The sequence below is a fragment of the Saccostrea echinata genome, unplaced genomic scaffold (genome assembly GCF_033153115.1).
Source record: "Saccostrea echinata isolate AGI-Se365-2 ecotype Australia unplaced genomic scaffold, CSIRO_AGI_Sech_v1 ptg000030l, whole genome shotgun sequence".
Classification (NCBI taxonomy): Eukaryota; Metazoa; Mollusca; class Bivalvia; order Ostreida; family Ostreidae; genus Saccostrea; species Saccostrea echinata.
This window is the reverse complement of record NW_026889779.1, coordinates 16,599,894-16,624,225: the sequence shown is the minus strand read 5'-3', so window position 1 is coordinate 16,624,225 and position 24,332 is coordinate 16,599,894. Positions and strand designations below refer to the sequence as shown.

Genomic DNA, 24,332 nt, shown 5'->3' with positions numbered 1-24,332 from the left:
AAATTATCAAGCTTAGCTCCCAGGATATACAGCTTCTGTGCTTCGTGGTATTGGTGTTCTGACAATGGGACACCTACGGATGGTAAACCTCCGTTGTTTGGATCTATAGTTTGCCTCATTGTTGAATGCCGTGAGAAAAAAAACAGGTGTTAAAGGAGAATACTCCCTTCAAATGGGAATAGAAAGTTCCATAAAGTTTCCTTTTTTTAAATGAAAGTAATTTCACCTGAACAACATGCCTTTCAGTTTCTAGAACAATCTCCAGAATTTTATTTAATTTTTTTGAAATTTTTCTCCTTGTAAAGAATATATATCTCCAAACAAAAGAACTGTGCCTTAGGAACAAACACTATGTGTATTAAAACAATCCTTCACAATTCTTCAAAATATTTTCTTAAGATGCAGATTAAATATCTAATTAGTTAATCGCATGTTGCATGATAGATTAGATCTAAATCAAACTGTGGGCACACGCGTTTTAAATATCCTGCCATTTGATGGACTGTTCCAAATGAATAGTGTAATGAATGGCCTCAGAACTTCTGCTAATCCCTCCTATTAAATTCCTGTGTACAGCACGTAGTAAGTCAGAGCTGAGATTAAAGAAGCTCTATCCAAAAACCACAAATCAAGATGTTTTCCAACAGTTTCTAAAGAGCAAATTGACCAAACTAAGTTTAACAAATCCCACCTTTTTGGCAGAAAATCCCTTCATTCACAATGAGTTGAAAGAAATGTCAACTGCTTTTTATAGCAAATAGCATATATGTATTCCAGGTAAAAATTAATAATTTTTTTCTTTTCTATCGAGATGATTAATAATAACTTTGTCTTCGGTGTGGTAGGTCCAGTCTGACAATACTTGGTGAAAACTGTGGCCCCTATTCTTTTTCCCAGCAGGGGCACCTCTTCTGATTACTAGTAACTTTAAAGTTATGTACAACAGGTTTTTCAGAACAATTCAAAGTTACGTGGTGTTTCATCACAATCAAACAACTTTCATTTCATTATAATCGTAGAAAACGTACCAGGGACAGCCTGTGCACCTCACAATTGGAATTTCAAACAAAATTGAAGAAATATCTCCTCAGTCTTTTTAAAGAACATTAATTATTCTGCCACAGAAGAATATGAATCAAGAATATCAAAGAACATTTACTTAGGACTCCATTTAATTATACACAAACACAAATTTCACTGTGTTATGATCATATAAATTTCCCTCCAATTATCCACTAATTCATAAATAATATTAAATGGGAAATTTAATGATACACATAATCCTTGCATTCAATAAGAGTCATTTCATTTTCTGATCAGTCAAGTGAAAGTTTTATCCATAAAAAGAATTCTCCAAGAATCAAACACTGACTTGAAAATCTTCTTTAAGTCTTCTTCAAATATTTACCCTTGCAGGTGCTTTATGGCATTCTAATCAGTCAAAAACGATTTCAATAACTTGCCAAATTTGGACAAAACATGCTCTTCATAGTTGCACTCGACTCTGGTAACAGTAATAAATATCAGCTTTACGAAAGGTGATTGCAGGGAAGCAAACAGATGACCAAATGAGGAATAATGGAAAAATTTAAAACTCCATTTACATGAAAACTTTTATTGTGACTTAGATTAGTAACATGATAGATCAACTAAGGATCACCGATTTATGCTACAGATATGGTACTGTAAGTCAGAAAGCACATAATCAGCTTGTCTATTTAAAACCATTGCAAAGAATTTCTTAAGGTTAATTTTGTACAGACATTCTCATTAATAGGTAATTCCTTTAAAACCTGCAAGAGTCTTTATATATTAAGAGACTGTTATGTTAATTTTCATAAAACCTAAGAAGAATGTACTTTTAATGTTCCATAAGATTTAGGTTCAGGGTAGTAATTGCTATATCATCATTACGTTACATGTGAATGCATGATTAAGAACTTCTGTAGGGCACAGATTGCACAGAAATCTGCATGGTAGACAAAATTAAAAATTTATTAATTGGCACTTTTAGAAAAGATTTCTTTATTTCAAATTTATGGGTTTCAACTTTGTCGGTCTTGGGTTAAGTACTACTTTATTACTTTGTACAAACTAAGTCAGAATAAATTATGGACAAATATATTTCCCAACCAATGAAGATCTTGTAATTCCTATAAGGCTACCTGATACATCACACAGAAAGGGCACAAAAAAGACATATACTGGCATATAACGAGGCAACTCTGTAATTAGGAGGGTGTTTCATTACAAATCAGATCATGGCTACAATCTTCAACAGAGCAGACATTCAGGTTTTCAAGTACAGAAAATCTAAATGATTATTTCGATCGGGGAGTGATCGACACAGTCACACTATATAGTTTAGAACTGTACCCAAGGAACTGTGAGTCTTAAACATACAATATCACAGGTGTCCAAAAATTGACACTGAACATTTATTAAGATAAAAAAATTTGTCTCCATGAGGTGTTTAGGTAACAACAAATTTAAATTCTTTACTCTTTCAGACATTCATCAAATCTGTGTACACTGAAAATTAAGACAAATTAAACCTCTCTATTCAGACTGTAGATCTTTGCACTGATTTCAATAGTGTTTCTTTTATGAACAAACATATCTTGTTTTGTATATTTGAAATAGAAACTTAACTAGAGAAACCCATTACCATATTAGCAGTCTAATGTGAAAAGAATTGTTGTTTTTATCTGACCACTCCACAGAGATTTCACAAAAAAGGCTTTAATGTGTTTAACTTAAACTGCCCATGTATTTGCCTTCTTGGTGTTACCCATTCATTAACTGTGGACTTGCTGAATGTATGATAAAGAAAACTCACTTCAAAGGGCTTATACTGTATTCATTGTATCAGCTTAACAAGAGGCCCATTAGCCACAACACTCACCTGAGATACATTGACCCTCCTTTTTTCATCTCAAGTTTGTATAAACTTGAATCTGCACTACCTAGAGATGCTGGCACTGACCTGTTCTTGAGAAGATATTAAAACATTTTTCCTTTATATTTCCATGAAAAACTTTGATCCACAGATTGTTGCCCTACCTAACCCCTGGGGGCCATGATTTGAACAAATCTGAATCTACACTGTGTCAGGAAGCTTCCACATAATTTTCATAATACATTAATTTTCTGGCCCAGTAATTCTCAAAAAGATTTTTGGATGACCCACCAAATATGCACTGTTTCCTAATTATCTCCCGGGACCTCTTGAAATAGGGCATGGGCATTCATTTGAACAAACTTGAATCCCCATTTACCCAAGAATGCTTTGTGGCAAGATTGGTTAAAATTGACCCAGTGGTTCTGGAGAAGATGAAATTGTGAAAGGTTTATGACAATGACAGACAATGGACAAATTTTGATCAGAAAAGCTCACTTGAGCCTTTGGCTCAGGTTAGCTCAAAAAATTGCCTGAATAAAGAGGGCAGTACATATAGCTACCCATTTGTCTCTATTACTCCAAATTTATAACATTTCACTTATTGTCAGCATGAAAATACTAAACAAAATTGCTGAAATTGTATAAGGCCAAGCAAATCTTACCATTTTCTACCCATGTTATTCATAAAGATTTTACATAGGCACTTGATGTTATATATTAAATATAATTCACACCTAAGAAATCATCATTAGAGGTTATATATTTAAGGTACTGCACACAGGGTTTTTATGCCCCATGTTATTTTCACCCTTTCATACGAGCAAACAACTTTACCCCGTTTTTTTTTTTTTTATATATTCTGGGCAAAAGGAGCAAAAATAAAATACAGGCAGAAAATTTCCTACATACAGTGAATACATTTGAGATATTGCATATAGTCAAAGCAACTATCTTGACTTTTGACCAAGTGACCCTAAAAACTACTAAGGTATTATTCCTCTAACTATCCTACCCTATGTAGTAAATAAGTCTAAAGGTTGGAAGACAATTTATAGAAAAAAATCTGAACAGACAAACATGGGGGATACTCAGTACAACATCCCACATTTTTCAAGTGGGATCCTATTCAGATATAGGGAAGAAAAAGAAATTAAATAGGGAGTAAAAAGGACATTCAAATCAAAAACATTCAAAAATTGAGTGAAAAAAATGATTTCATTTGGAAATTGTGAAAAATTACAAAATCAAAGTTGTAAGCAGTTTGAAACCCCCAGGTTTTTTTTGCAAATTATTTAGAAATACTTAGAGTATTTGTGATTTGTTGCCCTATTTAAGTCTGTCTAAAATCCATACATACAAGTGTATTATACTTATACAGACAGTAGTCAGGTTGGATATCGGAAACTCGGAAATTCATTTCAACTGAGGCAGAAACCTAAATCATAATTTCCTGTTCAGTTGCATACAAATCAATATTTCATACCATCAAAGCAAAACATCATTGATAAATGACAAGTTTCAGGGTGAGAAATTGAGAAAACAGTTTTACAATCACTGAATAATATCTGTAAATTAATCTTGCAAAAATCAATAAATTCCAATATTATAATAGATTTTCTCGCAGATTTGATTACAGATTCCCTTAACAAAAAAGCTTGTGAACTATGGAGAGAGAAAATCCTATTTAATAATAACTCATTATAACTTCATCCAATGCAAAAACAAACTGAGGGGGCTAATCCTTATCTAATCCCTCTCAAACCTCTCGGACATTGTTCGGAATCAAAACTAGAGAAAATTTAATTTTTCTTTTATTTATGTTACATTCATGTCCCCAGAAAGCAGATGTTAATTGCAATTAATGAACCCAGCAACTCTCTATTGTCAAACTTTCTCTAATAATAATTTCTTTTTTGCCTGTCATGGCATAACACCGCTGCAAAAACATTCAACTTAAAATTACAAAATGGTCAATCTTCTTACTTTTAATGGCATTGTTCACCTCCAAATTTTACCTAAAAATTAAATAACTGAGCTAAATTGAGAGAAAATTTAGCATTTGGCAATGCCTGACTATATAATTGTGGATATCTGTGTGTTTTTGCAATTGAAAAACAAAATCAAATCCGAGCCAAAGTAGAAACCACATGCAGAAAGGTTATTTCCATAATATTAGAATAATATTGTATTGAATATGCAGAAAAAAAAATTGCATAAAGTTATTTGCATGTGGCATAATATTTACTTGAAATATATCGTCTCATGTATGCAGTGTAAACTAAAGATTATAAACTTCTATATGCATTGATAATATATAATCTAACAAGGATGAAAAATCTCTATAAATTTTAATCTTTTTCAAGATATCAGTTTATTAACTACTTTCTGTACAATTTAATGTATTTGAACTTTTTAGTGGGCATTATAAGCAATTTTAAAGTGGTGTGTTAATCTACTCTTGAGACTTAATGTCATTTTTAAGTTTTGACCTGGAATAACACATTTAGATTTCTGAAATAGTCTTAATAAGTAAAAACATTAATCATTCTAATAGATCAATAATACAGGTATCAATGCTATGTAAGTTGTACCAAATTAAGCAGTGATATTATCCTATTGTGTTAATCTGTTAATGATTGAAAGGTATTTCTGGACTACTCTAATGAGATTATCAAGTTTGTTGAAAGGGGCGTAACTCTGACTTCAAAAAACACTGGCAGTTGTCAAAATCACCCTAGACACATATAAATAATAAAGAGAAAAACAAATGTTCATACCCAGGCCTTTTGTATCTTACATTGTGTCCTCTGAGTCAAAAAATGGACACATTAATTTTGTATAATGGCATTGCCAAATCCTCATCAACAGCAAATATGGGAATTAGGAAATGTCATGCTATTGGAAATTGTGTTTTTCCCTAGAATTCCATGCAAACTCTTGTTGAAATCTCTTTCAAAATACATTTAAAAGAGTTCATGATACGGTATTAATGGTATGCTATTGATGTTGCCTACATCAGTGATATATTAGAATTAAGCCACCATGACAAGTGAATAATATAAAACAAATGCATTTATATCTCAACAAAACCAACTCTTGGGGGATTAATATATTGCACATTTAGATCATACATTCAAATAGAATCATGAGATTGTAAGCCAGAAGTAAATTTAAAAAAAAACTAGCATTAAATGATACATGTATAAAATTATTTGACAAGTTTTCATTCTTTCACATGATTATTCCAATTATTTCATTTACTTAGTATATTCATTGTGTTTTCTTTTATACTAAGTAAATGACAAGAACATGTGTATTCATATTTTTTTTTTTGAAAATAATCTGATGAAATGTATTTAGTGCTTTTTGATCAGAATACATTTCAAACAAGTCTCTGAAATAATTCAAAATCATAGTTGACCTTTTATATCATCCAGTGTACAGATCAATACTTTATAATTCAACTGAGATTGATCAGTAAACAGTAGGGCTTACCTCTCTTTGTAAAACACCACTAGGGCAGTCCCTCATGAAATCTCGATACCTATCAAAAGAAAGATAAAATTAAAATAGACATAAAAATAAAGTGTAGAATTATAGATACTCTCTCCATAATAAGATAAACCTCAAATAATTACTGAAAATTATTTACAGGCCCATGGGCTGTGAAAGTCACCTGACTGCATAGTTGAGTATATCACTCAGAAACTTTTTCTTCAGACATATTTCCTTTTAGGCTAATAAAATTTAAAATTCTCAAGTTTCTCTTAACAAATTTACACCCTAGAGAGAAATAAGAGAAATTAGTGCCTAGTTGAAAAAATCATTTAAAGACATATAAGGGCCACTTAATAAATATATATATATATATGTATATATATATATATATATATATATATATATATATATATATATATATATATATATATATATATATATATATATATATATATATAAAGAGACCCAAACCTACTCCCGAGTGTCATGATTTTGAACAAAATTGAATCTACACTACCTGAGGATGCTTCCATAGTCATATGACTAATCAGAGCTTAGCTGTTTTTGAGAATTTTTTAAAAAGATTTTTTCCTATGTATTCCTATGTAAAACTTTTATCTCCTATTGTGGTCCACCCCACCCCCAGGGTCATGATTTGAACAAACTGAATCTACACTATGTCAGGAAGCTTACAGATAAGTTTCATCTTTTTTGGCTTAGTACCGATAGTTCTTGAGAAGAAGATTTTTAAATGATGCCATTAAATTTTCACTAATCCTTAATTATCTCCCCTTATCAAATGAAAAGTACTTTATGGCAAGTTTGGTTGAAATTGACCAAGTGGTTCTTGAGAAGAATTTGAAAGTGAAAAGTTTACAGATGGACAGAAAGATAGACAGATGGGTGGATGGAAGCTGGACAAGATGTGCTCAAAAAATCTCACTTGACCTTTCAGCTAACAAAGTAGAAAAATAAATCAGTCTGACTTCATTTGCTTGCTTTCTTACAACAAGGTTTAAGTATTTCAAGTTAAAACAAACTTACCAATTCAGCAATTCTTTCCTATCGACTGCAAGAAAGAAAAGATTATTAATAACATTATTTACTGTAAAATCTCATCAAATAACAAACTTGAACCTCGTTATCTCAAATTTGGATATTTTTTCCAAGGGGGGTCCATCCTACTCAACAAAAAATATGACCCAAAAATTTTTTGAAAAGCAAAACCTAAAAAAAAAAAAAATTATAAAGAACACCAAAAGGTGGGAGTGGGGGGGGGGGGGGGGGAGGCAAGGCAAGCTGCTTTCCTTAACTTCACATACAGAAGAACTTTGTTATCTTGAACACCAATATCTCAAATACCAGGGATATGTTGAAGTGAATTGGCAGTCCAACCACTTTTCCTTATGTTTTTTACTGTTGTTATCTCGTTTCCTCATATATCTCTTAAGTTTAATTTTGGTCCTGTTGAATTCAAGATAATAAGGTTTGACTTATATATAGTTCTACTAATTAACTTACTAGGGGTCCAAGCTCATTTGATACCTACTTTACTGTGTAAATTTAATAACACTGAAAAATCCCCTACCCCACCCCACCCCCTTGATCTGCACATGCATAGTATTCAAGATACTGAAGTTCAACTGAATCTCAAAATGAAAGAATAAAAATTTTCATTAACCAGAAAAATGGCTCTGTACCAATAAAAGATATCTCGGTGTAGTAATTACAACTTCAATGATTTTTTGCCAATTTTCATTGTTGATTGTCACCAAAAACTTCTATTTGTAAATAAGTCACCAATAAAACTTTTCTAGACATGAACAGTAGAAACTATCATTCAATAAAGATGTGTTGACACAGAATTCCCTTTAAATTCTGATGAAGTTACCAAGATCGATACTTTTTAATTGGGAAATACCTTCTCTGAGAGAGAATTTTCCTCTGAGTGCTATACATATACAATTGACCTTTTGAATCATAAAACATCCCTTTTAACTCTTTTCAACTCAGTGGATTCTAATATTTACACCTGGACTTCATTGCAGTAATGAATAATAAGCATATACAAATAATTATGAGAGGGGCCAATATAAAAATCATAGATCTATTCCTATATCCAAAGATTTTTGTCTTTAGAAGTGAGTCAACTAGACGGAAATTACCATCCCACAGAGCATGTCATCTGTGTTTAATTAGTCCATTTTATTGACTCTACGCCACACATATATTGATCTTCCGAGGCATGATGAAGTTTATTTAAGCATCATAACACATTAACAGGAATCAACCCATAGACTTTGATCTTCAGACAGTGAATTAAATTTACACTTCCAAATGTGCAGAGAAACAGAATGGTTTTGTTGATTTTTTGTGAATTCAAACAAAATTAGTGTATATATACCTGGAGGATCCAAGACAGGTTAAAGGCAAAACAAAACATCAAATGAAACCATGATTACATGTATGTTACAATGATGTTCATCATTTTCAAACAGGTCAAAATTCTTAAACAAGAGGATCGTGGGTCATAACCCTCACCTGAGTCACCATTCTCTTCTTGACAAATTTTAAATATGTAATGTAACTGTTCATCTCTATATTCAAGATATGGCCAAAAATCTAATATGAAAATTGCCAAAATTCCCAGAAAAATAATGGAATAAATAAATATGCCTTGCAAAGGCAAGATGGACTAGCGGCTTTGTTTATTCAGGGCTAACCAGTATGCACTGAATAAACCAAGCCGCTAGTCCATCTTGCCTTTGCTAGGCATATTTATTTATTTTTGCTAGGAAAAAAGGGCATGGCGCTGGAAAAAAGGGCATGGCACTGAGAGAAAAGGGCATGGCGCTGCGCCATGCTAGTTTGCTTTAGATTTAACACTATGTGACATACGTCATAACAGAATAACTCGAAAACATAACATTTTGTGACACACTGAATTAAAACTCAACAAACTAAGATGTAAACTGTACATCAAACAAAATACATAAATTGCATCATAATGGATATTACTATCTTCCCATTTGTTTTTTGCGACTGTTTAATGTGTTGATCTAAAGTCGCAAACATCTGTTTTACTGGCTCAGCTGACGTGCCACCAGTAAAATTTAGCTTGTGACCATTAAATCAACATTAACGGTCACAAACAACAAACAAGAAGATAGTTACTCCCTCAAAATTCAAGTTATGGAAATAATAATCTACATGTATTATACAGTTATGGAATGGGTATGAGGGAAATAGCAAATTTATGGTTCCCCAAGGGAGGAAACTATTTCCCTAGGCAGCTAAGCAGCCGAGGGAAATAGTTTCCTGCCAAGGGGAACCATAAATTTGCTATTTCCCTCATACCCATTCCATAACTGTTTTACTATACCGAAACAATCATGGGAGATTTATTAAACTAGAGACTCAGACATTTTTTAAAACAATATAGAGGCATTTAAATAATCACAAATGCATGTGATTAAAAATATTGTAAGATAACTAATGCATCAATACTGAGGAAAATAAAATTATTAAAAAATATGAAATAATTTCACTGACACTTCGAAGGATTATCGTTGTCTTCATTTTGCTAGAATTCTAGTATGATTTTGACATCCCATGTTGAAATGTTTTGACGTCATAGTTACATTGCTGATAACATTACGTCACAGACTCGAGATTCCTTGAATGCTCCACCCACTGTTCATTTTAATTGGTTAAAATTATTAATATATATTCATGAGGAATAGTCCAAGAGAGTAGATCCGATTTTTCAGGGACTAGTCCTCAGATGAGGGTAAATAGTATCTTCTCAGGGATATAGACAGTTTTATGGTATTAATTTTATATAGAGTAATAACAGTAGAGGTATAATAAATAATTGTATTTTACAAGTATTTGTCCACAAGTTTCATACAAAGGCACCTTATATTTTTTTTTCTTATGATAAAAATATAACCCCCCTACTTAGAGGCACCTGATGTTATTTATTTTTCTTACGATAATAGAATATACCCCCTACTGATATTATTTATTTTTCTTATAATAGAAAATATACTGTAATCCCTACCTAGGTTGGGGTATACTCTTTTATCATAAGAAAATTCAATAACATCAAGTGCCATAGCCTATTAACTGGAACATTCAAACCACAAGAATCATCAACATTCAAGTGCTAATGAGTCTTTAAAGAGACTGTAGCTCTACTGGTTCAGACCTACCATTTTTAATAGGAATAAAATTAATACAAATAATATTTTCTTTTTTATCTTGCTGTAAACAAAAAAATTTTTTTTTAATTCCAGTTTTAAACCAAACAGAGAAATAAGTATCATGTAAAAATATTTTGGAATAGCAATATAGGAACTGCTAGTAAGTAAACAAATTTTGTTCTAGAAATATTTACAACACATTTTTTTAGCAACAATTGTAACATTTTTCATCAAAATTTAAAAAATCAATGCCAAAAAATTGTATCTTACAATATTTAAAACTCCTATTCAAAGTTTTACCAACATATACCAAAAAATGTAGGTGGAAAAACAATTTTTGAACTATTGTTCACAAGCAAACAAATATTAGATGGATCACAGATACCATTGTATAAGTTCTCCTAATTCTTAGAAAAGTAGAGCAAAAAATTAACTTATATATAAATATACAACTGTGATCCACAGAGAAGCAAATTCCATCTTAGAAAGATTCTACACTGGGTGCCTTAAAAACTTCAGCATTGACCTAAATCTAAATAAACCTTTTCTGATCTGGAAACTGCATGATTGGCAGTATGAAAAAAAAACATCTTCCAGATTCATATTTATTAGATATACATTTATTATCTAAAGCTATATATTCCATAAAAAGCCTTATAAGACTGACAGAATATCAGACCAAGAAAGTCAAATCTAATAATTGCAGATCTTCAACTAATCTGTCATTTAATCTTGATTATAAGAGAAATATGATGTTTAACAGAGACTAAGGTATTAATATTTCATTAAGGATGATGTGTTAACAGATTGAAACATGACAAATCAATACCCATACTGTTTGTTTTCTGATATGCTCATTAGAAATTTATGCTTAAAGCTAAAGCTGCAAGAATTGGCACAGTATCATGAATAGTTAAAACTCAATAAAAATGCACTTTTAAAAAATGCCATTATATGTTTTTACTTGCATAGTTTTTAATTATTCAAAGCTAAAATAACAATCACAGGTAGGCAACTATGCACAAATATGATTATGTTGTTTTAAATCCATTCAAGAATATTTTCGTACAAACTTCAGTAATACTGCTGTATTTATATGGCAAGAAATTTACCCATGAGCAAATTTTTTCCAGTGTGTAAAAGTTAAATTTTACTATGTGTTCTTCTGTGATTTTATGTACTGTGAGTAAATATATGTGTAATCTAGCTACCATGAATTTTATTACTTTTCTATCATGATTTCCATCAAAATGGCTTCATACTGGAGAAAGAGAATTCTCTCATATGTATAGAGCATTGGGATTACAGTATTATGCTTCAGTGAGCATGAAATTAAAAGAAACCCCACTATAAAGCTTCTAGTTCAAGATGATGTTCGAATAAAACATGATGAACAATGGTTGGAGAATTAAAGAATTAAGAAAGAGACCGACCTAATTCATCCAAAGAAGCTTAGGCTAGGCTTATACTGAAAGCTTTCTCCATAAAGAAACACCATAGATAAACCATTTAGCACACAATATTTGCTTTTGCATATAAGTAAACAGATTTGTACATGCCCTTGACTTAAGGTGCAAATATGTACAAAGTGCATTAATTATTTATACAGCCATGCAGATATGTTTACATGAGTATGTTTACACATATGCAGATACATTACTTATGACTAAAACTCTTTGTATAAATGATGCTACAAATTGCTGTAGACAGAAATGGTAATTTAGCATGCTAATGCTTAAAGGGACATGGACATATTTAAATGCATTAGTGTTTTATTTAAAAATTTTAATTTCCATTTTCATTTGAAAAATAGGTTGTTTTATGATTTGTACTTGCATGAAAATTCTTAATACTCAATGACAACAGCATTTTTCAAAACCTTACACCAAAGACCTGTGTTTGTAAACATATGCAAGAGCCCTGTAATTCTTTCACTAGGTTTGTTTGATTGTGCATGCTGACATATTGCTCACATTACTGACCATAAATTGACAACAATGGTGCGTTGGTTTAATGCTTTCTTAAATTTAATTTTTGACTTTTTATATATTTTTTTTAATACTTTTTATTTATAGACCTCAGACTTCCCACCTTCCTTGAATATTAAGGATAAGTTTTAGTTCATGAAATTGCAAGGACGTATGACAATCAAACATGCCCAAAAGTGGTAGTTTTGATAATTTTCTGATTAAGGAAGTTTTTAAACAGGTTTTATGATGTATCTATCTAAAACGCTCTTGCGATATGTAAGTAATAAAATTTTACTGAAAATTTTGAAAGTTATGAACTTCAAATCTGTGGTCATGCTCCTTTAAAAGGAGGAAATGGGGCTATAATTCTTATCATTTGCTTTGATACATAAACAGGTTTTGCTTTTGGTGATTAGTTTTCATTAAGCTGAATGTTGGTCATCTGAACAGTCGTTATATTGAACAATATTCATATATTATGAGGAATTTTCAACAATAAACTAAAATTCTGTAAACATATTACATTTTGCCGTGTATTCAATTTAGCTTTCAAGGAAAAAAGCTTCTGCTAAATTAAGTACATTAGTAAATGTCTTGTGTATAAATATTCATACAAAGCACATTCAGAAAGTGCTAAATTAAATCTATGCTAACTAATTGTTGAAAAATCAATTTCCGTTGAATATCACACATGCCAGATAAAATACATTAACAGTAAACAGTTGAACTTTGATATTTCGAACTATTTCGGATGGGTCAAAGTGAGTTTCAAGTAACATCACTTTTTCTTAATATTTTTTAACCTCAATATCATCCTCGGACATCTATAAGTTTTTTCTCTGCCCCAATGAGATTGAGTTAATGTGATTTGACTATATCATGGAAATTGTATACTGTATCACTTAAGGATTATTAAATGTTTGCAGAAGATGGCTTTTCTGAGAAATTTATGTAGATAATTAATCAATTTTTTTTTCATCTTAGATCAAAGGGCAGATCACTCTTACTGAATTAGAATTCTTTCGTGTGCTGTGTATAGAGGGTCTTTAAATCATTTAATTGCATTATATTTTTTATATATGACACTGTTAATTTGTTGGTCAGTGGAAATCACCTGAGTTGCAAACTGCAAAAACTGCAAAGTTAATGTAAATTCTGTCATAATGACAGACAATGCAGCAATACTGATTATTGAAATGTGACAACCTGTATTCAGCAATTTACTCATTAAAAATATTAAACATAATCATTATCAAATTACACATATGCAGGGACAGATCTCCAACAACATCTAATTCTTCTATGCCATTCTTAAAAAAGGATATAGAGAAAGCATAATCCATGAAAACTGAAGCTGTATTGGATGAAGAAAATTTGATCAATATTGAATTTCATAGTCAGAGAAATGTCTTGTCTCATGAAATTGATCACAGAAAAAGAGAAATATTTTTGTTTGCCACTGTGTCTGTTTGTCCAACTGTCAGTCAAAAAATGTTCTTAGCTTTAGCTGAACCTTTTGATGGGATGATTTTTTTTCACATATAAGGGATATTCACATATATACTCAAATTTGACATATGAGCATATGTCAGGTCCAGCATCCAAAATAAGTCTGGTAGTCTTCATCCCTACAAGTATCATCAATACAAATTTGCTCTATAAAAGGCTTAAAATTAAACTAGAATGAACATGCTCCAAAACCATTAACTTGGTCACTCATCTGGAAAATGTAAGTCAAATTCAGCATCCAAAGCAAGTCAAATAGTGTGCATTCCAAGATGCAAAATTCCATCTAAGTTTGGTCCAGATAGGACTTGAAGTTACACTGGATTGAACCTGCTCCAAAAACTTTAACCTGGTCACTCATCTGGAAAATGTCAAACCCAGCATCCAAAGCAACTCTGGTAGTGTGCATTCCTTGATGCATCATCCATGCAAGTTTGGTTCAGGTAGGCTTTATAGTTTCTCCGTAACGGACCTGCTTCAAAAACTTTAACCTGGTCATGCATCCAGAAAATGTAGGTAAAATCCAGCATCTGAAGCATGTCTGCTAGTGTGCACATCCCTGCAAGTTTGGTCAACATAAGGTTTATGGTTTATGGTTACTTTAGAATGAACCTGCTCCAAAAACTTTAACCTGGTCACTCACCTGGAAAATGTAGGTAATGTAGGTAATCTGAAGCAAGTCTGGTAGTGTGCATCCTTAGATGTATCATCCATGCAAGTTGGCCTATAGTTACTTGGAAGTAAGACCTGCTCCAAAAACTGTAACCAGCTCCAAAAACATAAACCTGGTCATTCTTGATGTCTGAAACCTGACTGGTACAATGAAACATACCAGAAGCATCATCCATGCATTTCTGATCAAATAGGGCATAGGAGTACTTGAAAAGAAATTTGCTCCAAAACATTTAACCTGGGATGCTGACACTGAGGCTGAGGGTATTACATAAGCTCCCCCAACTTTGTTGAGGTGAGCTAAAAATGTGTGCCAAATAATGTGTGCCAAATAGGAATGGTACATCCTTCCTCTAGTGACCTTTAAGAGTCATTTCCTGTTATTACTTCGACTCTTATATAGGAGCCGTGGCACACATAGTCACAGATTTTCTTCAAACTTATGATGATAAAAGTATTTGATACCATAAACTCAATCAGGCAAAAATTGGTTGCTGTGTGTCATGGTAAAATGGTAACATGCCCTAAAATAGCATTCACAAAATAAAAAGCAATCATAAGATGTAATGTAACCAAATGATAGAGAAAGATTTTTGTGAAATATTTAAAAGGAAGAATTGGGATATCTTTTATTGGTTGGCAAAATTTGCTATGACGGTAATACTGAAAAATGATTTCAAATTAACTGTATGTTTTGTAATTTTTACAGAGCACATTTCAATATAACTGGAAATTTATTTTTAAAGGCAATGGTGTTTTCTTAATTTCTACATATGAAAAAGTTCAAAAGTTATTCTAAAAGTAGAGGGTTGCTATGGAAATTATATGAAAAATGTGTATCAACAATTCTGAAAAGTATTCAGTTTTCTTGTATAATACCCTTGTACATAATTTCCAAAACATTTCAAATGATATTTAAATAACTACCCTGACTAGAAAGAAATAATTACTTTAAACCACTACTGTGTTGTTTCTATGGTTACCATAATGTAGTAAAAACTTCCTAATTTTCTTTATGTTGTCTGTGATACAGGGTCCGAATGATACATTTTTGGCCGTTTCAATTCTCCATGTCTCCACTAGATGGCAGTAGTACTCAAAACTAAAGGTGCGGTCACACGATGTGATTTTTCATTCGATTTTTCATCCGATTTTTCCATTCGATTTGCTTTCGACTAAAATTGTACCGTGTGACCACCAAAGTCGAAAGTCGAAAGCAAAATCTGAAAGTCGATTGGAAATCGGATGGCGTCCGATTTTACAATCGACTTTCCAGTGAAAATCGTGATGTCACAATGACATTTCCCGCGACGCGAAATGAATGGTCGTTATTTTTGTCATCTATAATGAATGTATAAATTATTAATTAACAATATATAAGGATACCCAGTAAATGGCAATTACTGGGTACAAATGGGTAATTTTGTAAAGCATACAAGTCATGAACTATTATTTTACCATAGTTTGCGAGCACAGAGATTCACGTGTTTATAGAATGCCATTTATGATCAAAGATGTTTTTGTTTTGAATATCATAGATTTAGCTTGATTCAAATCATCGCATTTATCTAAAAAAAAAAAAAAAGAAGAAGTTTTAGCTAAACTTTTAAAACCAGCTTTAATGTTTATAAATGTAATTAAAATTAGATGTTTCATATGCTTATATGTTGCTATAAATTAAGATCAGTGGTACACAGCATATCAGTACTCCAGCATGCTAGGGGTTTACGGCGAGATACGTTGGACTTGACGCTGCGTAAACTACCCAATCCTATCAATAATATGAACAAGTAGTTTTTTCAAGTATTTGCATGGATTCTAGTAATAAGCATTCGTCAAGAGATTCCACTTATTTCATGTATATATATGTTAACGTGTAGAATAATTTAAAATGGTAGATTTTAATTGTCTAGAACTCACAAAAAAGTACAGTACTAAGATTAACTAGATTAGGTTTTTAATTTTTACTCCTCTGTTAAGGTCCCTACTCTCCTTATATATGGAACTACTAACAAAAAAAGACTGAAAAAACTATTTATGTTTATTAGGAGAAATTACGTTGCTGTCTTTTCTCCTTGAATTATCTTACTTATTTCTTCTCACTTCGACGTGACATAGCATTGTACATGTACCTCTAACTACTGTATATATGTTTGTATGTTATTAATTTTGTAACTTATGTACTTTGGTTTGAGTGAATAAATTGAACCCCCCCCCCAAAAAAAAAAAATTAAAAAATCAATGTTAAATTCTTTTTAAAAATTAATGATTAGTTTACATATCATCAGGGAAGTTTTTAAGTCTGATTTTTTTCAATTTATTTTATTATTATTATTATCATTATTTTTAGGAAGGTAATATGGTAACATTCTTTACTTACCTACCAAAAAGTTACCTTTATTAAAATTTTGATTAACTTAATTATTGGAGCGTCTGATGAATTTGATTTACTGTGTACCCAGTCACGCATTTTACATATACACATAGTAATCATTGTTCTGTAAATATTTCACCTACAGTAATTTGTGAAAATAAAAAGGCGATATATCAAATGTTTTTAATAATATTGTTTCAACTGCTGGTCAACGGAAAAAAGTTTAAACTTTTGCGACGTAGCTATTTTACCTTTCTTGTCATCGAAAGTCTAGTGCAGGTTCTTTTTAAAAAACTTTTTATTCCGAAATGAAAAAAAAATACGTGTTTTCCTTTATTAGTCAGTTTAAAAACCCTGGAAAACATCAGATACTTCGGACAAGTTCTTTTCATGCGGTATGTTTTCTTATCTTGTAAAGTGATAACAGACATAACTTGTAGATTACGTCAGCATAAACGTCATAATGGGGCAAATGACGTAATATTAAACAGAATGAAGGGAAAAAATATTTCATAATGATGCTTTTTAGGTTTATTACTATAATCAGAACTACTTCAAACTAAAAACTAAAAAAAAAAAACAAGTACCTGTTCATTTCTTGTCAAAATCGTTTGTAAATTGAATGTAAAATCTTGCGTGTGACCACCCCACCAATCGACTCCAATCGACTTACCTGAGCAAGTCGAATGAAAATCGAATGAAAAATTGCATCGTGTGACCGCACCTTAAGCCACAAATTGTGTGTTGCTATGCTGGTTACCATGGTAACCATTATATTTGATATTTCAATAATACTTCTGTAACCTATTAAAACAAGTTAAACTATTTTCATTGTTTCTTTACCATTGGTGATTAAGTTTAATCACGTAACTGCATTAACAAGTAAATACTGAGCATTTTACAGCATATATAAAATGTATGCCAAATGTAGCCACAGTACTACCTATTTTGAGATTTATTCCAAAGAATTTCTTTACATCATAAGTGACACCTTGGTATAATGTTTTGTGGTCAATATGGTTTCTTTGTCCTTCTTAAGGCTCAATAAGGATTCAAAGAAGCTGTAAATCTCAATTTTTGAAATTCTTACAGCTGTTACCAAGGCAACTAGGATTGATACACAGCAATTGAATTTTGGCAGATTTATGTTTCTGGTATCAAAATATAATAATGAGCAAAGTTTCATCAAAATTGGTGTTTATGCCTGCTTAACTTGTCAAAGTGACCTTGGTCCTAGCAAATCCTCAAGTCATAGAAATATTTGTGTAGGTTTCCAATGTTTCCCTTAAAGAGACATAATGAGTCAAAATTATATGAGTATTGAGAAGTTTTGACAAATTCAACTGCACTGTTTAACAAGCAGAGCGCAAAATGTAAGTGCTGGAAAAACAAAGGTTGTATCTACAGCATTGTTATTATCATCCATGTCAAGGTCATGCGGCTTTTATTCTTAGCAATAATCAAGATCAAGTACAAACTCAGCTAGGTCATTAGTAATTTTTAAAAGCCTTCATTTCAATACTTTTCCATAATAAAGCCGTGGTCTAAACAGGCTTCAAGGAAAAAAAAGATCTACAGAGACAAAATGTCATTTCTATATGACCCCCTTACCTTGCTTTGTTTGTGAGGGGTATTATAAAAATGAGACCTTGACGATTGAATGACCAGTTCTTTAAATCATTAAATTACCTGACAGTTGTTAATTAGATTTAATAAAATGAATACTGTACAAACAAAAATGATTTCTATATCTTATTGTCTACTTCCTTTTGTAAGAAAATTAAATGGTGTATTTCTGCTTTCTATTAACTGCAACTGAGGTATTCTCAGCTGCGTCCTTAAAGGAACTCACACAGATAAAGAATTCATAAATAGTATGAACAATAACAACTCAATTTTTTTCTTTCAAAACTGGGAAATAGCACTGTCAATATTTAGGAATGATAATGCCTAGCCCTTTCTGAACGTAGAGCCTATTTACAATTCCTGAACAATCCTAAGTTTCTCATTTTTGACAGTATACAAAAACAAATTTATTTCATATTTGTCAGACCTTCTAAATCAATTTGTGGAAACTCATCAACAGTAAAGGGCTGCAGCCATTTCCCCCATCACTGTCTAATGATTTAATTCCTATTATAAGAAATCAATGCTCCCCTCCATGGTAAGGTCAGAGAACAACAAAGCCGAGTGATGCAAAAATTGAGAAAAAACTTTGTTACCAAATACATTACCAGACAAGACCAGAGGCACATTTGATTTTTATCACTGTAACCAATCCTAGTCCTCCGGGTGTTTGAAAATCCAACAAACATTACAATATTTTGTGATTTTTTCATTACCATATCAACAAAAGTATTCATCTTACTGTAGGCGGCCAATTAGGGGTTGATCAGGCTATTACTAATATTTTATGACAATTCTATTTCCACTGACAATTTTGAAAAAGCAGTTTGACATTTCAGTTAGGACATCTTTATAGTTCATCAACGTAAGTCTGTATCCATATTATCTTCTAGCAAATGAGTACCAGGCATTCATTAAAGGGCTCTTATGACTAGTGGAATTGATCTGGATAAAATTCAAATATATACATAAATTGACTGACTTATCAAATGAATCTAATTAAATTCTTTGAAGATATAATCATCATAAAAACTTTTATAACTAAAGAGATTCAGCATTTAATATCCATCATATTTACTTAAAAAAAAACACTTTTGAAGACATGCCAAACTTTTAATTTTTGGAATTGTGCAGTCCTTTATAGTATTATATAAAATCTTTTTCAAAAAGTACATTCATTGTATAGTCAAACCTGTATTCATTGACCTCTTAGGGGAAACTCTGAAAAATTCTCATATGGCAGGTGCTTGCACAATACAGGAATTACTGGGTAATTATGAGATATCTTATGATAGAAATGAAAAGAAGTATATATTAATTAAGGCCTCCACGAGATTCTGAGAAGATTAATATGGAAGTGTATGAATTTGATTCTAATATAAGAGGTTCCTACATTAATAATCCAATATGTGTGATTACCAAAAAATAATCACTATAAATAACACAATATTAGTCATTAAATACAGGTTTTAAGGAGCCTAAATTATGGTGTCCAGTTGTTGTACTTATTCAATACTTATATCTTTAAAAGGTTTTATCCAGCTGATATATTCTTCTAACAAAGAAATAATAAAGTATTACAGTTGAACTTCAGTATCTTGAACTCTGTTATCTAGATTACCATGGATATGTTGAAGTGATTTGAAAATCCCATCCACCATTTTCTAATTGTATTTTAACCTCAATATTTCAAAAATATGGATAGGCCTATCTTGAAGTTTTTTTTCTTGGTCTCTTTCAGTTTGAGATAATGAGGTTTGACAGTACTTCATTATAAGAATACTTGTCATGAATGCATACTTCATTACTGTGAGTCACTATCTTCTACTTTATAAGAATTTAGGGCACCTAGCTACCATTCTAACAGCATATTCATTTGTTTCAACAATATATTTGAAACTTATCTAAACAATATATAATGAAAACCAACATTCATAAAATACTGGTATCTAAGTTTATAATCAATTAGAAATATTAATTTTTTATCAGTAGTGTGACCATTAACTTGTAGATTTCAATTATTTAAACCACTTTATCATGTGAATTTCAACTATTTAAACCATTTTATCATGTGAATTTCAACTATTTAAACCAATTTATCATCTGAATTTCAACTATTTGAACCATTTTATCATGTGAATTTCAATTATTTAAACCATTTTATCATAAATGTGCTGTTGGTTGATCTTTCTAAATCTTGGTTGCTATTTCTATTTCAATAACTTGGACTTATAATCAAAGCATCAGATTCCTTTTCAAATCTTCAGGCATTTCAATTTTTTATTTACATAATATCAATACATTTTAAATGAAAAGGTTTTCATCAAAACATGCCTATATTTCATTGAAAAAATAAATTAGTTGAAATTGATTTCATAAATATCTTAGATTTATTCGGTTAATTTCATCAGAGTCTGAAAACACAATAAAATTCCAAATAAAACTGGCAGGTTCTATATAAAAAAATCTCTTATTCCCCGCAATTACACCAGAATCAATTTCAGCAGTGTTCCCCAATAATCATTTTCTGAAACAGTTTTAAGTCAATACGAATACTATACATTTCATGCATTAATTGACACTAGTTGTATCTGACCAATATCTTACTCACAGTATGTGCAGTCTAGCAGCTCCTTTAATTCCGTCGAGTCCAGTTTACTCTGCTGCTTGCCCATAGTCCATTAAGGTGACACTTCCAAAGGATCGAGAAGTAATACCTTGAAAATTTTCACTATTGCTGTCCTCCCCTAAACTGAGGTGGCATCTCTGGGCACCTTAAGGACAAAAGTATTTGATACACCTTATTAGCGACTGCAAGGCACCTGAAGAGCAAGACAGCAGAGAGTTGCTCCCATTCAAAAAATGTGTTTTAAAAGGTATTTCTGATCAGTATTTATGGGGTTGTGTATTGAACTGAGATAGATCAATAATTCATAGTTGTTGAAATCTCCAACCATCTACTTATGGCTATAATTCAGTGCCATTCCAAGAGACATCCCTCTTGCTTTCAATACTTAAACTATGCAGACAGAAATAATTTCCATGGTTTTATACTCATTTGGATCAATACACAGTGACACTCATAAACAATGCAATGAAGCTAGTTTTTCTATTGATACGACACATAATTCACATTTACATTACAAGCTTTCTCTAAACCATTTAAAACATGAATGTGGAATGATGTAATTTGTAAATGGCTTGTCTCTGTCCGTCTCCAAATAAGCTCTGCTGATCCTTTCAATATTGGCCCATTTTATCCTACAATATATTTATATACAGTCATTAAATCAAATCTATAAACTCCATACAGAGTCCACAATATCTAAACAAATGTCATTTCTTTTCTAATTAAGGATTCCCTGTGTGCTACATGTATTGGCAAAATCCAGACTATCTGCTAGCATCTTCTATAATATCATTACATTTTCATCAATATATCTACATTCTTACCTTACAATTACTCACCCACATAACTAGTGTCAAATGTACACTGAGACATCAATACATTTAATAACATGACACAATCTGTTTGACGTTATTTATTAGCATCTCGTGAAAAGGATGTGTGATCACCTTACTTTAGTCACACCTTTTAGACCGCTTTAACAACTTAAGGGAAAATTTACTTTTTAATATAAGTTTATATTACAAGTGTTCTATCCCCAAAAAAATCAATGTTTGTTAATTAAATGATACCAAAATTATGCCTGTCAAATGCACATTATTAACAACAATTTTAGTACAGTGTATCATTTTTCATAGCTTTCAGGGCAAAAATTGGGCAAAAAAGACATTTCAACTTGACAAATTTATAAAGGAATAATAAACATTTATGTCATTAAGAGTTATCTTTCTAATCAGAGTATTAATGAACCTTAAAAGCACATGCATATAAATTACATAATACTTTTTACATCTTAGTTAATAATTTCTTCAATGAAGAATGAACACCACTCTGCAACATTTAAAAACATTTGTAAGAAAAATTGAAAGCGAGAAGTGTGATATGACCTTGAAAAAAAAGATTCTAACATAAAGGTCAAGCTAAAACCAGATTGTTAGGGAATCATTACGATGGGAACTGTCTCAATGACATATAATTTTTAAATAAGGCCATCATCAAAAATATCTTTATTTCCCCTAACCCAACCCTAAAATCTCAAGTTGGGTAGGTAGGTAGGTAAACATTTTTTTTTTGACAGCAGCTTTGAAAAAAGGTCACTGTTCAATGGCTGAAAGTGCTGAGTACAAGACTAAATATAGAGACCTTCTGAATATATAAAATTACTTTCAACTGAGAAATGTTTGAACACTTTATTTTTTTTTTCTTTACGTAAAGAAGGCAATGAGTAATTTTTTCTTTCAAATATTCAGGTAGTGTTGCATGGTAGGGATCTCATGATACCCTACGACTAAACGCAGCTTGTATAACCAAGGATAGTGAAGCTTAGCAGTCATCAAACTCAGATTTCTCACACCTGAATAGAAGTTGGTCTTCAGTTTTGTAAATCATACCTATGTTGCCATTTGACAAATTGTCATATTAATGCATTCATATGTAGGTTCATCTTTCTTCTGTAAATGTCAGTATAAATATCATTATTCCTACCTTTCACTTGTTTGATGGCCGTGTCCGTTGGATCAAAGAATAGCTGATTATGCAACAATGCTAACAGCATTGCTATCTGATCTTCCTGCCTCCATCAGAGCCTGAGGAGACTCAATACTGTAATAAGTACCCCTGGTAACTTCATATATGTAAGTTATCAGCATCCTCACTAACATCATCCATTCCATCATAGAAAGGTCTCCCTTCAGCAAGAAAATTGACTTCTTATTGCTGTAGAATAAACATGATAAAAGAAGAACACACATATTCCATACATATCTCAACAAGTGAAATACTTTACATGCTACTAGAGATTGAAGTAAAAAGGGAATAAAGATGCATGCATGAAACCAATATCAACATTTAAAATATTTGAAAATTATCCTTTTGATCACTGCATGACATTTTAATAGCGATTCTCTGTAACCACTTAAACTTCTTTGCCACGCATGTTCACCAATTTTGATGAAACTTTGCCCATTATTACAACTTGACACCAGAAACATATATCCAATAAAATTTTGTTGCTATGTGTCTTGGTTGCCATGGTAACAGCCAGAAAAGTTGAAAAAATTGAAATTTTCAGCTACTTTGAATCTTTATTAAGCCTAAATAAAGACTAAGAAAAACAAACAAACTATTCTCACAAAAACATGACACCTTGTTGCCACTTCCCGTATGAAATTTAGAGGCGTATTACGCCTGGACTTTTTGCAAATCCTGGCGTACAAGAGACGTATTCTTAAAAATACGGTTCATTTTCAGGCGTACACGTATTTTTGCCAGAAATACGTCTCCTTTTCTCCTGGTGTAAATTCTTAATCCAGGCGTATTTTTTTCTTAGTCTCTTTCGCATAGGGAAATAAAAACTTAGAGAATTTCAAAAGGCGTATTTTTGGAAATCCTGGTGGATTTTCTGACTTAGTCCTTATTATTAAGAGAGCTAGATAAAAATTTTACTCAGACA

At 31.5% G+C, this 24,332-nt stretch overlaps 1 protein-coding gene across 2 annotated transcripts in view; it reads right to left on the bottom strand.

The window, feature by feature from the left end:
* Window positions 1-23,441, bottom strand: part of LOC133196458 (neuronal calcium sensor 1-like) — a 34,484-nt gene extending 11,043 nt beyond the window's left edge. The window contains exons 1-4 of one of the 2 annotated variants that reach the window (XM_061332350.1): window positions 23,366-23,441; window positions 21,365-22,014; window positions 7,445-7,469; window positions 6,398-6,446 (exon numbers count right to left, since the gene is read on the bottom strand). In XM_061332350.1, coding sequence (XP_061188334.1) covers window positions 6,398-6,446; window positions 7,445-7,469; window positions 21,365-21,428 — 138 coding nt within the window. In that variant the 5' untranslated portion in view covers window positions 21,429-22,014; window positions 23,366-23,441. Of the gene's footprint in view, window positions 1-6,397; window positions 6,447-7,444; window positions 7,470-21,364; window positions 22,015-22,206; window positions 22,345-23,365 lie in introns of those variants that run through there. The other variant, XM_061332349.1, reaches the window with a different exon arrangement.
* Window positions 23,442-24,332: the final 891 nt, after the last annotated feature.